This window comes from Rhinolophus sinicus, linkage group LG06 (genome assembly GCF_036562045.2).
Source record: "Rhinolophus sinicus isolate RSC01 linkage group LG06, ASM3656204v1, whole genome shotgun sequence".
NCBI lineage: Eukaryota > Metazoa > Chordata > Mammalia > Chiroptera > Rhinolophidae > Rhinolophus > Rhinolophus sinicus.
The window spans coordinates 102,764,969-102,783,270 of record NC_133756.1 but is presented as its reverse complement, the minus strand read 5'-3'; the positions used below and the strand labels follow the sequence as shown (position 1 = coordinate 102,783,270).

Here is an 18,302-nt window from a genome sequence, read left to right as displayed (position 1 = left end):
CACAGATAATGTACCAGTACCCTTTGTCTTTGTGTCATTTCCTCAAGATTCAGAGTCTTTGTTTGGAACATCCATTTGACTGAGCTTAATTAGGTCATCTTAATTGCCAGAACAGGGAGGGGACATTTTGGCTTCTGTAATGGGAGGTAGAACCTACCCCCAAGGCTTACATAATGAGTACAGGGTTCCCTAACGCTGAAGGTATTTAATTAGAGGCAAATGACTATCAGGAATATGGTGGGTAGTAGTTAGAAGCTGAACCACCCAATTTCTGTATTATTTTCCAGTTCTGTAGTGTTATGAAAATAGTGTGCTAATGCTTTTAAAAAGCTCTTGTAAATACTGGATTCTGGGTCTGTAGGAGCAGCTTTATCCTCCTCTTTACTGGTGCCCAAGCTACACTGAGCTCTCATTCCTTCATGGGAGGAAACACTTTCATGACTCAGTCCCTTTGCTTCTCCATTTCCATGTTGCACTGGTCTTTCCTCAGCAGCACCCTCCGCTCACCCCACAGCAGATTAACGTACATCCTCCTCACATGTCTCTTTTCTTCTCATCGTTTCAGCTCTGTATCACCTCCCTCAGTCAACAGGTAGTGATGAATTAACTCCTGAGCTTCAAAGCATTGCGTCTCTTTAATAGAGCACTTACTGTGCATTGAAATTTGGGTGCACATTCGTCTCCAGAACCAAATCTTAATATCGGAGGGCTAAGGACAGTCTTACTCATTTCTTCGTGTTTATAGCTCTTAGCACAGTGCCCTGTTGAACTCAATTGTTACTTTAAAGGTTAAGCATGCATTCTGCATTTTGGTTCACACTGATAATATCAGAGATATTTCTAAAAATAAACAATACAAAGTTGAACTTCACACAACTTTAGATAAAGTTATTCACCACAAGACGTTTGGAGAGCCGGCATTCCACTTTGAGAGAGTCTAAATTAAATAGGTATGTGTGTTATTTATTTTACTTGTTTTCTACTCTAGATGGATTAGTCCTGGGATTACAATTCAAGTTTGGGGTCCAGGAAGACCATACCATGTAGAGTTGGGAATCCTCGAAACCTCCCCTCACCCCACTCTTCCCCAGCTCCATCTTGGGTTTCACGTATTGGTTCCTTGGGGAAAGAGAGTGAGAAAGCACCTTCCAGTGTGTGTTCTCAGTTTAGTCGTAGAGCTTTCTGTTTCTTTTTTAAAAAATGTGTGTGTTGCATGCAGGTGTTCATAGAGGAGGGTGCCAAGACCTCTCTGCTTCACTCAGGTCTCAGCTTCCTGGAGTGTGAACTGTCTAACACATATGAGCTAGCTTGGTTTCACATGAGGACTTGGAAACAGACTAGCCCTTATTTTTCACATACTAGTCATGGAGTCTTCAGGCCCCTTCTAAACCTTGTTTCTAAGGCATCTGTCTCCCTGAGCAGAGTATTCCACTCTTTGGAAAACCCTGCCAGAATCAGAAGGCTTGGTTGGTTACATTTAACTTGGAGGTCACTGGCACACTCAGCAAATTCCTTAGCTCGTTGAAAGGGAAGGTAGAAGCCACAGAATTGTTTCTTGCTGTGGTTGAAATCTCTGTTATAAAGTTATAGGAGGTTATTCTAATCTAGACCATGAAATTGTTTTTAAATGCATCAGGAGGTTTTGGGTTACATGGAAAGAGCAGAAGGTTGTACACTTTGGTGAAGTAACACCTGAGAGTTGCTTTGCAGTTAATGGAGGCTTTGAGGAATGGGCCTCTGGCCTGTAGACCTCAGAGCACCACTGTCAGCTGCAAAAAGGAGAGTACATGCTCCCTCATCATTGGGAACAAGGAGCTGCAAGGAATCAGAGACTGGCTTTGTAGGGGTCTTTGACCTTTTCTTTGAACTAACTTGGTAGTGAGACCATCCCAGAGGACAATGCCATATGCTCCATCAGCCAGCAAGTAGTAAGAGAGTGTATACCATATATACTGCTTGCAGAAAGAAGCAAGGACACATATGGTGCCTGTCTTCAGGCTTTCCCAGGGCAGTCACACCAACCTATATGAAATGACTACTGCAAGATACTAGGCAGTTGATATGTGAGTGCTGAGTTGTATGCTTCAGATCATAATTGCAGTGGCAGTTGAGGGCAGGAAGGCCAATGTAGGGGGCATGTGTTGTAGAGGAAGTACTGAAGAGGAAAATTTACTTGAGTGAACTTGATAGTAGTTAGAGGGGACTGTGCAGCTAGAGGATGGCCTTCTTAGCTGGGATTTGGAGAATGAGGGTGATGTGTTCTCAGATGCTGAAGTGAGACTGACAACAGCTAAAGGACAGACCTAATTATAGACTGCCTTGAAAACCAAACAAAATTGGAACTCAAAACTATAGCCAAGATGGTTGTATGCAAGCGAGTGGCATGCTGGAAATGGAATTTAAGATCAGATGATTTCCCAGCTGTGTGCGTGTTGGATGATAGTGGGGTGACAGTTTGAATGTCCTCCAGTGTTTACACCTGAAGGAGACTTCTGAGCCTGTTACATTGGCCTGTTTATGGATTGAAGATCTGATCTTAGGGAAATATGAGGTGTCATCAAACAATACGGTGAATATTTAAATTAAAATTTATTATAGTAAAAGACACATTGCCATTAAGCCCTCTCAAAATATTCCCCCTCGCTTCAAACACATTTATCCCATCATCCTTGCCACTTTCATAAGCGGTTCTGGAATTCCTCTTTCAGGAGTATCTTTGGTTGTGCTGTCCATGACAAAGGAGCATTGTCATTATGGAAGATGATTTACATCACACTTTTAAACACACCTGCTCTCAACCGTAGCTCACACCCAACTGACTGCACTGAACAAGTCGAAACTTGTCACACACTGTTACTAAGTTTCAATTCACAGCTTCCCGTTATAAAGATCCCTGCCTTCCTGTTGGATGGCACTTGGCAGCAGCATTCACCGTACTTTTTGACCACAACAGAAAGGCTCTGTGTCACCTTCGCTTCTGGTATATGGCAATTTCTGTAAAATAAAAACATCAAAGTGTGTCCTCATCCACCTTATTTACTGGATCTGGCAACGTGTGACTTCTGGCTCTTTGCCAAAGTCAAAATGACCATGAAAGGTAAATGTTTTTAATTGATTCAGGACATTGAGGCAGCCATGACAGTGCAACTAAAGGCACAAAAGAGGACTTCCAGAACTGCTTCAGAAGGTGGTAAGAATGATGGGATAAGTGTGTTTGAAACGAAGGGGAGTATTTTGAGGGGGGTTAATGGCAATGTGTCTTTTACGGTAAGAATTTTTTAAAATTTAAACAGTCACCATATTTATTGATCACACCTCGTAACTAGTTACGGTGGAGGTGAAGCAGATGAACAGGGCATCTGCATTCTTGTGCCTCTTGTCTCCCCTAGAAAACTCACTTCATTTTGCCTTAATTCATTTTTCCTTCAATAATGAGGCCCTTTGTTACCCCTATTACTGAGGAAGGGGAATAAAAAGTCTTATTCAGGGTCACATTACCTAAAGGCCTCCGGACAGTTACAAAGAAAGTAACAGCATAAAACCATACTGGGAAGGAAGTTTTCTGTGCTTTAGAAGTTAGCCAAAAGCGGTCATGCTCATAGAGAGAGAAGCAAAGGATTCTTCTTGTTGACAAATGACACGCAGATTTCGTAAAGAAAAAGGAACCATTCTTGGTTTAATGGGTCATAGTCAACAGAAGGCAGGAATGTTGAACCCTCCCACTAAAATTTCACCCTTTGTCGAGTGCGGCCCAAACAGATCTCCAGCTTTGCTTCAGGGCTGGAGGCCTAGGAGCAGCAGTTGTCCTCCCCAGAGGGAGACTCTGCAGAGAGCTGACTCCTTTACGCTGACCTTAGCCTGTTTTCCATTGCTTTCGCCACTCTCCCCGTGCAGACCGAAGCTGTGTGAATGATCGTTCTCAGACAAGGCACTGGTTTGAAAGAAGCAGGTGATCAAAAGTTTACTAAGTCCAGAGAACCTTATTTGGAAATAATATTTTTGAAGCCCCAGAAGCAACTGCATGATGTATTACACACTGATGAGCCAGCAGAATCTTTGACTGGCGGTGGACTCCCCTAAAAACTGGACTGTTCCTCAACCCTCGGGCTGGAGCCAGGCCTGCAGGGGCAGCGGGGTGGGAATGGTGTTCTGAGACTCCAGTGATTTCTTCCCTCTCTTGCTCCCAGGGAAGGAGAACTGCTAACGGAGAAAACAGTACGCCCCTTATGTCATGTGTTTACTTCCAGTTTCTTATTTCAGGTGCCCTTGAGACCTTGTTGGTTAGACCAGGTACCCTGCATTTTGCATCAGAAAATAAACTCAATTTGTGCTAGACGTTCCTAGTGAAGATTCTGGGCTAAAATAGGAAAGGAAGAGTTATGGATGTGTGGGATTAGAGATAAGGCCTAGCTCACAGTTTTGCCCAGGAATCTGATGCAAACCGTGGGATACACATTGTCATGTTACCTTGACTTACAAGTGAGAAGGTAAAACGATTCCCTGAGGGTGTGTCAGTGCTGGGATAGCTCAGATGGTTGTCTCTTGGCTTAGTGGAGTGAATGATCCCCAGGCGTGTCTGTCTACAAGATCCATTCTGATCAAGTCTTCTCCGTTCTTTCTTCAGCTCTAAAGAGAATGGGAGCAGCAGTGAGAATGTCACTCTCAGTGAATGTGTGGGCCACCAGGTGTGTGCAAAAGAAGACATCTTAAGTGATTGTTGATGTGTAGTTGGGCATCTGTCCTTCAGTCTGCATGGGTGTGCGAATGCATGCGTGTGTGAGAGTGTGTGTGCGTGTGTGTGTGTGTGTGTGTGTGTGTGTGTAGTGCATTAGTTCTTTCAACATTATGAAAGGAGGCATATCGTTGGTGCCCTTTGTGCTCAGCCCCCCTTCAAGGACCGCTCTCTGTAAAGTGTTCTGTGACCTGGAGCCCTTGCACCTCCTCTCACTTGGCCGGCCACTGTATCGAGTGTGAAAAGGCGATTTATACCAGGGTTTGTAGTGACTAGGAATGGCTTAGTGCAGGGGTTCTTCACTGGGCTGCATATTGCAAGCATTTATCTACACACACACACACACACCCTCACACTCCTTTATATGTGTGTGCACATGCATGTATCTTTTCAGTTAGGCCTCAGTTTTGTTAGCGGTTCGCTCTCTGTTATCACTTAAAATTCTTAGTCATGTGACTAGAGCGTGTCTCCCAAAGTTGTCATATGCTGGATATTCCTGACCCCTGTAATATGCACATACCGTTCCTGAGCCAGACCTCCCGGAAGAAAGCACCACACTTTCTTTTCTTCAAGTGTATGGGTCCTCAACACCTCTCTGACTCTGATTTGGTGGGGAGCGGGACTCGTGGTGCACAAAGGTGTTTGTGTGTGTGTTTTCTTTTTTCCTATGTTCACTGGCTTAGGGCTTCTCACTGTGGCTGCACATGGGTGTCATTTGAGGAGCTTTATAAAGTATAGATGTTTGGACGCTATCCCTGGTGATCCAACTGAACAGCTCTGGGTAAGGCCTGGCTACTGGGATTTTAAATGTTCCCGGGTAACTCTAATGTATGGCCAAGGTTGCACCTAGCCCCTCTCCAATTTTCCATCAACATTTTCCACCTGCCTGAAGCAGAAGCCAGGTCAGGATTTGCCTTTGGATCTCAGCCATTACAATTCCTAATTTTAGCCTTAGACTTTCAGGTTTATAGATGTAGAGGGTGAGGCAAAGAAACGGACTGGGTTTCTTTCCAGGGTAGTCCTTTCAGGTTGGCCAAAAAGAGATCGCTGACAGATACTTGCCACACGGAACTGTAATTTTAGACTGGTCTTCATATAATATGTCATTCATACTTGGTTTATATTCATCTTTAAGATGAAAGTCACAACTACATTATTTATTCTAACTTTATAAGATAAAAAGTCCAGTCGTCAAAATCTTTTTTCTCTAGTCCAAACATGCCTATGACACATGACAGCCCACATACAAATACTATTTCATGTGTTGAGGTTAAAAAAAAAACAACTCAGAAAGACGATGAGTAAATTCCCATCTTAAGGCCTCTCAGAATAATTAGTTACTTACTGCTGGCCTATTCCTTGTGAGAAATGGGTAGATAACACACCTAGCAAGAAATTTCAAATCACTAATTTGATGTGATTGTGGCAAAACATTATTTTTCTTCTAATGGAATGATCTTTTGAGCAAGGATTTTGATTAAGAACAACAACACATGACTCTTTTCCCAGGGTAAACTAAGTTACTTTTGCCAAAAATAGCCTTAAACTGGGTCCCCACACAGAGAAATCAGTGCAGAGAGAGGAGACAGCCGGGCCCATCGTGCTGTGTGTTCCCACGATGTTGGGTGTGCGCTATCAATGTTGTGGTAGTGGTATCTCATGTTTGGTGACTGGGATTGAATATAGTGTCACGTTTAATTGGAGCAGGAAGCACACTCCGGTTTGTGTGAAGCAGATAAACTGGAGCCAAAAGGCCAGTGGTTGGCAGAGGGCCAGAACCCATGACCCTGGCTCCACGCTGCCACACAAGGCTCCGGAAGCCTTAGAGGGAGGCTGAGTGCTCTGTCCTGGGCTGGGACACACTCCTGCTAACAGATGGTCTGGCAAAATGACCACCCCTCTCTCGTATCTTTTATATATTCCAAGAGTCAGTTGCCCTTCCCATCTCAGTGTCCCTTTTCTGGCCTCTTCACTTCCCTCTTTTCTGTCCCTCTTCTTGCCTGTTCCGAACTTGATGACTTGTCCAGTTCTGCAGAGGACTTGATTTTTGTTGGTGGCCGTACTGTCCTTGGAACTGGGTTGTGTCAAAGCATCCATGCCTTTGCTCAGTGTGTCTTGAAGATTGTTATTTTGACCTCATGAGTCATTTTGGTGGGTGGCTAGAATGGTGGTGATGCTGAATAGTAGTGTTGGAATTTTATGAATCAAAAAGACAGAGCTCCCACAGCAAGTTGAAATGTGAGGGAATGCCTCGTGGGCCTATGTGAGTCAAATAGGGAGGAGGGAGTGGAAAACTTTTTTGGCGCTACTACACGCTTTGCTTTTTTTCCGCCCCACAGATCCCCCTCCTGCCTGCTACAGTCCCAGTAGTCCAGTCCAGATTCTAGAAGACCCCAATTACTTTTTCCCAGACTTTCCGCTCTATTCTGGGAGGCATGAAGCATCTGTTTTGACGGTGGAGGCAAACAGTACCATCAGGGAAAAAGTTGGTAAGTTCTTTTACTGGCACTTGTGTTGGAAAAGCAAAATGATCTTGTGTGTTTCATTTTTAGCTGTTTTGCATAATTTTTTTCTCTATCATTTTAAAAACCAGCATACGGGATTACTGGTTGTCTCTTTATTGAAAGGTACCTTATTTTTAATGTTTGTGCTATGGTGTTAATACACTGTTTCACTGTAATATGTGATTCTCAACAGAGAGAGTTCCTAGGTTATGTAGGAAGTTCAGAATTATACCATTTATTCCCTAACTTTTTTCTAATTCCTAAATGTGTTTTTGTACTCTCTCCCAGAATCTTTCATTTCTTTTTTCCTTCTCTACTTTATTTTAATCTTTTCTGGAAATAATTCAGAGGTTCAGAAGAAATTCAGAACTATAGTAGGGAGGGAATTCCTTCCGTTGTAAAGATTTCCTGCCTATTTTTGAGGGCATTTGAGATTGGTAAAACTGAGGAAATCTTTAAAACCACTTTAGGGAAGGATCTCAGGGAATGTGCTTATGAAAAGTGAATTTAATAGTTTTCATGATCGATGAGACCCCATTCCTTTTATTAGTCATCTAAAAAATTATTTTCCTTTGGAAATGTGTATTTATTTTATTTGTAGTTTTATTCAAAAAATGTTGGTTTTTATTTGAATTTGCTTGTTCATTAAGCCTTTCAGATCAGTTACCCTGAGAGTAAGGACTAGTCCTCTTTACTCTTCTTCTGCCATCACCTGTCATAGTCCCTGAATATAACAGGTTTTCAGTCAGTATTTGCAGAGTGCATGATGGCCCAGTTCAACCCACATTCATCTCTCTTTCCTTGAATTTGTTCATTGCTCATTACAATTATTTGGGAGTTCATCTTGTGTGGACTTGCAGTGATCTGTTTTTACTGTGTACAATTTTTTTCTGTGGAACTTTGGAGTTACATTCTCTAAAGGTAAGGAATAAGTCTGAATTTTCTCTACATGCATTCCTGTGAGGCAGATACGAAGTCTGTCCGTTTTACAGAGCAGAGAGGATCAGAGAAGCCAAGTAATTTACTTGCCTGAGGTCACAGAGGTATGGTTTTGGGGAGACAGGGAGAGCGATGTGATCAGAGTTGAGCTTCAGGAACCAGTCTGTAAAGTTCTTTAATTTACTCGACAATTACATCCTAAAGGCCTTCTGTGGTTCAGGGTTGTGTTGTAGGCACTAGGGCACAGTGTGTAAATGTAACAGATGAAACTCTCTGCCCTGTGGTTCTTGAATTCTAGTAGAGAAGACAGATAATAAAAACAGTGTGTATTGAAAGAAGACGCTGGAGGCAAGAGATACTAGGTGGCTTTTCAGGACATCTAAGCAACTGGTAAGGAGAGCTAGAACCAGAGGGTGGTGGGGAGCATGGATGCTAAGGCTGCAGTGTTTAAAAAAAAGACAGTAAACCTAATGACATGTGTCTATATATACATGTATATGGGTGAGTATGCGTATATTTATATATCTTGTAAGCATATCGCACCACCTTTATTTTTTCCTCATTTCACTGAGGACTGAGAAAAACTAGCTTGGCAGTTGATTAAATGTATGGAGCAAAGGAGACAAAAAGGTCAAAAGTGAATCTGAAATTTCTATCCGAATGACTCATGATGAGAATGCCATTTATATGGGGGAAAGGCAACCCTGGGGAAGAAAGACAGTTTGAGGTGTTCTATATCTATAATATATATGAAAACGCAGAGCCATCATTGCATGGAATTGAAGGCTGCTAAGAGGTGATCTAGTTCAGCTCCCTCAGTTTACAGGCGAGCAGATTGAGCTAGAAGAGAGCAAGTGATTTGCTTGAGATCATGCTGGTAGTAAGTGGTAGAATTTTTACTATTACAATGCTATATAGTATCCTCAGTACACTATTTGCTGGTACTGTTGTGAAATGGGGAAATTTTTATATTTCTTGGAGCTCATGTAGGTATTTTACTGGTTAAATCTTTGATCCCCCTCACTGGGCCGTGCACTAGGGAGACCCAGATAAGAAGGTATGATCCTTGCCTTTAAGGAGTTTAGAGTCTTGTGTAAATAAAGAATTGCCATCTATTGTGATAATTACTCTAATGAGATATGTACAAATGGAGGGGAGACATCGGAGAAGAAGGCTTAAGCCTGCTGGGCTGCAGCAGAATAGGTTTTACTCAGAAGGTAGCTTTGGGAGCTATCACGTGAAGATGTCCAGGCGTTTCCAGGAGGACATGGTGAGATGCATCTTTCTAGGCAGAGAGATGAATGCAAGCGAAGACCTAGAGGCCAGAGAGCAAGCATGTCTGGGAACTGTGTGTTCTTAGGTATTGCTGGAGCCTAAACTTTAAGGGGTTGCCATTGAGGGCAGGGTGTTGGTGGCATGAAGTGTTGCTGGCTGGTAAGGCAGTACCTGCTACACCTATAATTAATTACTGAGGGAGTTTGTGCAGAGGACTGATATGATTAGGTTTTCCTATTTGAACAATCTTTCAGGTTAATGTGGAAGATAGGTTGGGGGTCTGAGGGGTGGGCTTGGAAGTGGGAATGAGACTAGTGTCGGAGAAATAGATAAGGAGGCTGGGTATGAGGCATTGAGGGCTTGTAATAGCATGAGATGAACACAGATTTTGTTGTGGAATGAGTCAGATCCTGGCTCTCCCTCTTCCTACCTCTGTGACCTCTGTGATTTACCTTCTCTAAACCATTCTCCTTTATCTGTAAGATTAGGGGAATTAATATCTGCCTCATATGACTATATATGGAATAAATGAAATAATATATGGAGACAATTTAGTACAATGTCTGGCATATCATCTGCACCTCAGATATAGTTCTTGTGGTTTATTGTGGTTATTAATAATCAACCTTGGGATTGGCACGGGAATAAGGAGAGTTGGGAGAGATGTTTAAGAGGTAGAATTGATTACCGACTGGATGTTGGGTGTAAGGGAAAGGAAAGAATTTTGGGAAACTCCCAGGTTTCTGGCTTGGCAAAGTGTAGACAAGGCAGGTATATGGGGGTTGGTTGGGTGGGTAAGTGTTGAGGGTTTAGGAAGACACGTTGAGTTTGAAAAATTCGTGGGCCATCGGCTGACAGTTATAGATGTGTGGGTCATGGATCAGTAATTGAAAAAGAGCAGTGGATGTGATGCCCAGGAGATTCTGTTGAGTGAGGGTGGAAGAGCACTCAGGGCAGAGCTGTGGGAAACACCAGAATGTAAGGGCCAGGTGGAGAAAAGGGAGTCAGAAGGAGTGGACAGAGGCAGGAGCCAGACCCAGGACGGGGGTGACCTGGCTGCCAAAGTTAGGGGAACATTTCAAGAAGTGGGCAATCAACATGCCAAATGCCTCAGGAAGTAATGTGCAAGCTGGAACATTCTCACTGGGCTTGGTTACTAATCAGAGCAATAGGGAGGGCAGTGGATGGAGTGTTTGGAAAGTAGAGACTGCAGTGTAGATTGCTTACGGAGGATAATAAAAAGAGAAGGGAAGGAGAGAGGCAGGGTTGCAGTTGGAGGTATATGAAGGGCCATGAAAAAGTGGTTTATTTTTGTTTGGTTTTGGTTTTTGCTTGTATTTTTTTTTTTTTTTTAAATGGGAAAGACTTGGCATGTTTATATGAAGAGACGGTGTTAGTGGGAAGATTAAAGGAAAGGGAGGGGTTGAAGGACGGAGCAAGGCCTAGGAGGAAGCAGGAAGAGCAGTAGAGACACTTTGAATTGGAGAAACACTTCCATGAGAAACTGCCGGGTACGTGGTGGTGGTGGTGGTGTATTTGAAATCGTTTCTTTAAATGTGACCATAGTTAGAATGTTAATTATTCATCACGTACTTACAGACCTATATTCCTGGGGAACAGCCTGATACCTTTTCTCCTGTGCTTATCTTTCAGTTGAGGAGCCTCTTTGTAACTTCCACTCCCCAAACTTCCTGAGGATCTCAGAGGTGGAAATGAGAGGTTCCGAGGATGCGGCAGCTGGAACAGTATTACAGCGGCTGATCCAGGAACAACTGCGGTATGGCACCCCGACTGAGAACATGAACTTGCTGGCCATTCAGCACCAGGCCACAGGGAGTGCAGGTCCAGCCCACCCTACAAACAGCTTTTCTTCCACGGAAAACCTCACTCAAGAAGACCCACAAATGGTCTACCAGTCGGCACGCCAGGAACCGCAGGGTCAAGAACACCAGGTGGACAATACGGTGATGGAGAAACAGGTCCGGTCCACGCAGCCTCAGCAAAACAACGAGGAACTGCCCACTTATGAGGAGGCCAAAGCACAGTCCCAGTTCTTTAGGGGGCAGCAGCAGCAGCAACAGCCGCCGCCGCAGGGGGGCGTAAGTCATGGCTACTACATGACCGGGGGCACCAGTCAGAAGTCCCGGACTGAGGGGAGACCCACGGTGAACCGTGCCAATAGTGGACAAGCGCATAAGGACGAGGCCCTGAAAGAACTCAAGCAGGGCCACGTCCGCTCTCTCAGTGAGAGAATCATGCAGCTGTCACTGGAGAGGAATGGTGCTAAGCAACACCTCCCTGGCTCAGGGAATGGAAAGGGGTTCAAGACAGGAGGCGGGCCTTCCTCAGCCCAGCCTACAGGTAAAGTGCTGGACCCCCGTGGTCCTCCACCCGAGTACCCCTTCAAGACCAAGCAAATGATGTCCCCGGTCAGCAAGACCCAGGAGCATGGACTTTTCTACAGCGACCAGCACCCGGGGATGCTCCACGAGATGGTCAAGCCTTACCCTGCTCCCCAGCCTGCGAGGACAGAAGTGGCTGTCCTGAGGTACCAGCCACCCCCAGAGTATGGGGTAACGAGGTGATTATCGAACCTAGAGGTTTCATTTGGCTTTTTAAAATTCAGCAGTCATGTTTGTAGCACTGGTTGTTTTCAAGGCATGTTAGATTGTTGTCATCAGTGTTCTTTTTTTCTGTGCGTAATATTTAGTAAGCTACTTTTTGGCCAAAATATGTGGAGCGAAACGAAACAGAGGGCATTTGGGGATTTATGAGTTTAGGGGAGGAGCCTCAGTTGTTGGCTGTCCCTGGGAGCTCTGCCAAATGGCCAGGCAAAACAGCAGTTTTCCTGGCTGGCTTTGTGGAGAGCATCCAAACTCCTGGAACATATTATTACCACGGGATTTTATAGAGTCTTTCTTCATTGTAGATTTTAAAGGAAAATGTAGTCTGAATGCTAAAATGGAGGAGTTAAAGGGACTGTAGAAATCATACTGTCCCACCCCCTTATTCAACAGATGACAAGCTAAAGCCTGGAGAGATTAATAAATTTCCACAGTACATAACTCTGAGGCAGCTGGAACTTGGCTCAAGTATCCTGTCAAAATCTTTTCCCTCCGTTACCCTGATTTCTCTTCTGACTGATTGATAGACTCAGCACCACTTACTGAATATGTGTCCTATGCAGCCCTGTACCAGCTACAGTCCTTTCTCTTAAGGACAACCTTACAGCATTGTCTCCAGGGAAACCAGCGTATGCATACATCATTGCAGTACAGTGTGCTATTTTTGGATAGAAGTGCGCAGAGCGCTAGGGGACCAGACTGAGGATAGTATGACTCGCAACTGCAGGGACCAGGGAGAGCTTCGTAGAGGAGGTGACATTTGAGTTGGGTCTCCAAGAATAAACAAGAGTTGTGGGTTACAGCTGAAGTAGAAGGATGTACCGTGCAAAGGGAATGTCATTTGTTTAGATAAAAAGTTTAGGAGGTTTTGTCTGGAATGAGCTGCAGTAATGCGAAGCACTGACAGGATAGGATGTGGTAAGAAGTGGCAGAAGATGTGTTTGGACAGGAACGTTGAGACCAGTGCATGAAGGTCTTTGAGTGTCAGACTCAGGAGTTTAGACTTGATCCATCAACAGTTGGGAAAACCAGTGTTTCTAAGTAGAGACTGTTGATGTTTAACAGGCAGTGATGTTCAGTGGCAGTGAAGGAGGAACTGGAGGAAAGGGCGAGTGGAGGCTCCGAGGCCCTGGGCAGACTGAGTGGTCCAGGTAGAATGGGTGAGGGGGGCCTCGGTTTGAGGCCAGAGCGTAGGGGAGCATTACGTGCTAAGAGAGGAAGGGAAATAGAACTGACAGGATTTAGAGATTGATTAGATATGGAGGTTGAGGAATAGGGCAGTTAGAAATAAAGCAACTGGAAATCAAGCTCTCAAGAGAGAAATTGGGTCTGAAGGTACAAGTGTGGGATTTGCCAGCTTCGGGAGGTTTCCAAACTTGCCTGAGGAGAGCATGGAGCATGAGAAGAGAAGGCAAGTGGCCACTGCCTATTATTGGATATGTCTGCATTTGCACAAAGGGTGTTATTGATCTGTTTCTACATCGAATGAGCTGAGATTTCCCCGTGCAACCCCATGTGTGCAGGGCATATGTTGGTTTACCTCTTCTGAAAAAGAAGTGACTGGGCCTTGGCAGAGAGAGAGCTGACTGACACATGTCCCTCCATTAGGCTGGGAATGCCAGCACTGAAACCGTATACCATCATTCAGACCTCTGACAGGCAGTAGGACTCATTCTTCCCTGCGCATAGTCAGACCCCACTGGAGAATCCAAGATGGGGCCCCCGGGGCTCTTATTCTTACCCTTTTATGGTTCCGTAAGCCAAAGGAGAAATTTAAATTAAAAACTATTAGGCTTGAAGAGGGGAAAAAAAAAAGTCTTCAAATCTCTGGTATTTGTGCCACATTGATTAACCAGAATTGTTTCAAATAATCCATGCTGTTGATCCCAGAGTCATATCAGAGTTTGGTTTGTGATAATTCCTGTTTTTTCCTGAATGTTTAACTCAGCCTCTAGAGCTTGACAGAAGGTGAAAATATCCCCAAGTGAAGTCTCCATCCTTTTGACTTTACTGTTTGTTAAATGGCAATGCACAATGTGCATCATTTTGCTTTTTGTGCCTTGGCAGTAGGTGTGACATAAGGTAGGAGACATGGGAAGGGGAGGAGGGAAACACTTCTTGGAGGTTTGCTGAGTTATTTGTGGAAGGTGTCATTTGTCTCAAATTTGTGACGTCAAAAAGAAGAAATGTATGAGGGATGAGAGCCGATTGCCAGGTTTGGCAGCTGGATTGACGTGACACATCAAAACGTCCCAGGATACACAACAGACAGGCCATTGAGGCTGGGCCCCAGAACTATAAGGCCCCTTTGTGAGCCTGGCCATGACGAGCCAGCATGGCTCCCGCGGCACAGCCCGTGGCTGACAGGGTAAACAGAGTTGCATCCACACCAGCCCTGCTTCAGACATATTCCACGTGGCCTGAACGCCAAAGTTTGGATCTGAAACTCAGCAGTGTGTGTGACGTTCAAATTATCTTTGACCCAAAAGATGAGCAGGACTCTTTCCAATTTTACTGACACATTCCCGTGAGCTTAAAGGGTGATCTGTCATTAATAGTGAAGGTTTAGAAAGCTGCAGGCTGTTGGGTCTGTATATCATAGACTACTGGACGAGAAGGAGAGGCCTCTGAGTGAGTTCCCTGAGTCCATCTCCTTGCCTCGTGCTGCAAAAATGGACTCAGTATGTTGCAAATATTCAGTGGTTTGATCCAACCCATTATGTTGTTGAGACTTGCCTGCTTTTCGCCTAGAGACAGAAAGATCGAAAGAGACAAGCGAGACAGATCTTAGAGCTTAGGACAAGAGGAGTAAGAACTTGGAGTGCTTGCCTTCATTGCTGATTCACCATAGCGTACAAATTCTCTCACCTGCTCTGATCTGCTAAAGATGGAGATGTGTGGTGGATTGTTACAAAGCACGTTAGACTTCTTTCATGGGAAACCCCTCGGAGAGGCCATCAGTCAAGGCTTGCCCTTTGTCCTGGGTGAGTTAGTGAAGCTGGTGGAGATGCAGGGACTAAGGTGGGACTTACTGGGGTAGCTGGTGGGGCCCTCCAGGGAACATGAGCCAGCTGAGGATAAAGGCTCTGGTTTTGTTTCTGCTCCGTCTTCCTTTTCCTTCAAACTGAAATGGAGACGGGTAGAAATAGAAAAGGTGAGAATGGAACAAGTTGTTCCATGGAAAATTGTGCTTAAAAAAAAAAAAGACAAGCATTTGGATGTTAATTCTGACTCACTTCGTAAAAACAGAGTACTTCTGGAAGCCGCGACTTGGCTTAATGGAAGTGAATGCATGAATGAATACCGGTGGATGATCTGATTTTTATTAAAGCAGTTTGGAGTACATTAGTCAAGTACATGTTTGTTTTCCAAAGAAGTCTGTCCATGTTTCCAAAAGTGAGAACTAAAGATGCTATAAAATTACTTAAAATATCCTTTCTTAATGTAACCACTCTTAACAATTTTCCTATACAAATTAATTTTTTCACGTTATAGATTATATTCAGTTTAGTATCTTAGCTTTTATTAGATAGTGTTTTATCATGTTTTTTATACAATATTGGTTTCCATAACGATCCTTTTTACTGCTGCTTAATATTTCATGAAGTATATAATTTGCTTCACTTTATAAAGAATGTTATGAGCACCATCGTGCATGACAGATTTTCCATATTTTGGTTTAGTTCTTTAGGATCATTATTTAGAATTGAAATTATTGGGTAAATTGTAGTGAGCATTTCATGACTTCTGATACCAGATAACTTGGTAAAAATATTACAGTGCCTGTTTCACTGTTCTTTGATCAATGTAAGTCATTATAATCAGAAATTTTGCTAATTTAATAGGCAAATAGTGTTAACTTCTTATTTTAATTGTAGTTATTAGCTAGGTTAAATTCTGAGAGGGTATATTTTAGTGGTTAGATTTATTTGATCTTGAAAATTGGTTCTTTGTGTTTCCTGTTCATATGCTTTTTATATTTTAATGGATTCAGAGTAAACTAAAATCTGTTTTCACTAACACTTGCTCTGATTTTCCAGTTTCGAGAATTCCATTTTCACCCTTAGTGGGTGACAGTGGAGCAGAGGTGGGTGGTGGTGGTGGCAGTAGGACTACACTGTCTGGTGCCTACTGTGTGCCAGGCACTTGGTGTGGCTTATCCTCCTTCACAGCAGTCCTAAGGGGTACATACTGTTAACACCCCACTTTTATATATGATAAAAACTTTGGCTTGGAGAGAGAGAGAGGTTAAAGTAACTTAGTCACGGGCGCCAGCTGGGAAATGCAGAAGCCAGTGCACACCTGGGTCTCTTTGCCACACGTTGCACATCCCGTTCGGTCACACCGTGCGTCTGTGTGTCTGCTGTATATTACAGTGCAGCAAAGATTTACATTTTTACTCGGTGTCACTTTTCTGGTGAATTTCTAATCAGGTGTATATCTCTCACCTGGTGTACATACAGCCTATGCTCTGCTCACCTCTGTTGTTTTAGGACCAGAAGACTGAGTGAGTATTCCAGACTCTGGGAGGAGGATCCCGCAGATATCCTTTTTCTTCCATATCCTGGAAGACTATAGGAGCAGACTTAACCCTGCCGACAGCTCCAGGCTGTGAGCTTAGTCTGTCTTGGGTTTGCTTGCATTTGGAAGTGGGAACCTGGAAGAGTGTTGCCTTGGCCTGTTTTTAGCAGAATGTTTCAGTTATGGACGATAAGTGATGTTTTAATGATTAATTTTTATGCTTCTGGCAGCATCAGTTTGGAAAATGTGACTCTTGTTGGTGAAAAGAGCATTTTTTTCCACTCTCTGAGCCTGTCCACTGCCTTTTTGCCCTTTATCTTGGCGGAATCTTACCTGTTCAGCATAGGGGGTTTCATTTACCAGCTGACCGGAAGCAGAGAAGAGTGGAATTGTTTATTATTAATAGTTTATTCATCTATTAATACATGAATTTGATTTCTAGTATGTAGGTAGATACAAAGCATGATATGGTGGCGTTTGACCCAGCCCTTCTGTCCTAAGCTGATAAAAACATCATCTTCTAAGATGACGTCAGAGGAAGAGGTGCTATGGCTGTCTCTCCACAGAGCGTGCTCGCTCCCTTCTCTTCACGGGCAGCCAGCATCACCACCATCCTTCCCATCAGTGCAGGGGCCTTGCAGTTTCCTGCATTAACGGAAGGAGCCTATGGTGCGACCAATCCCCCAAATCGCTCACATTTTCCTTAAAAATATGCGCCGTGCATTTCCCCCGAGAAAACCTTTTGGATTGATTTTATTTAAGATAGAGTCAAAGTTACTGACATTCTCTTGAGAACAAATGACGGTGCAGGGAAGAGGGAGGGAGCAAAGTGGGGCAGAGCCCAAGAGCACATGTGGCAAATTAAAGAGCGAGAACGCCTCTCCCCAAGAAACCCATGTCAGTCCGACAGTGCAGCCAGAGTGCAGATTAAAACATGAGCCAGCATAAAGATATGTGCTAAAGAGCAGGTCGTAGTCTTGGTGGGCTTGAGGTTTGGAATGTGCCGTAGTACAAGAAAGAATGTTTGGTGGTCCCATCTTGCTTTGAGTTGGAAAAGGCTGGAGGAAAAAGGAGAATTTTTGGAGTAAGTGTATGTTTCCAAAATTGTGAATTATGATTTGCAGTTTATATAGTCGTGAAAATGAATTGCTGTGTGGGACCAAAAGGTAAGCCAGACCCACATCTATTGGATTAAAAAGTATGCGTGGTCCTAAACAAAAATGAGGTTGAGAGGCCTTATTTAAATTCCATCAGCTAAACATGTGTTTTGAATACCAGCATTAGATCTCCGGAGTTTCTCCAATTTTTAAGCTGAATTATGGCTGGATGAGCCAAGTAAAATGCCCTGTTTATCCTGAGAAACAACCCTGCTGTATGGGAATTTCAAAAGGCAAGGGTCAAGTTCAGGTTACTTTCTCAGGAAACCTAACACAATTCCAGCTGTAAGGCATTAAAATGAGTGACTTCTCCAAACAAGAGGATTATCTATATCCATCCTGCATAGTCATAATTATGACTTTAGTTTACCCAAGAGTGGAGTCTTAATTTGAACATTTGGGAGAGTCTTATGGTATCTGCACAACTAAAGGGGTCAAGTTGGGAAGGCAGTATGTTTAGGAAAAGATTTGAGGGGGGTTCGAATTCTGGCTTTTCCACATTGTGGCAAATTTTGTAAATTCTTTGAGCCTGACTTTCCTTATCTGCCAC

At 43.7% G+C, this 18,302-nt stretch overlaps 1 protein-coding gene across 6 annotated transcripts in view; it reads left to right on the top strand.

Moving 5' to 3' along the window:
- AMOTL1 (angiomotin like 1) overlaps positions 1 to 18,302 on the top strand; it is a 134,489-nt gene that overhangs the window by 55,461 nt on the left and 60,726 nt on the right. For all 6 annotated transcript variants that reach the window (XM_019737546.2, XM_074335585.1, XM_074335584.1 and 3 more), the window contains 2 exons: positions 7,072 to 7,221; positions 11,104 to 12,031. In XM_019737546.2, the coding sequence (XP_019593105.1) occupies positions 7,072 to 7,221; positions 11,104 to 12,031 (1,078 nt within the window). The remainder of the gene's footprint in view (positions 1 to 7,071; positions 7,222 to 11,103; positions 12,032 to 18,302) is intronic.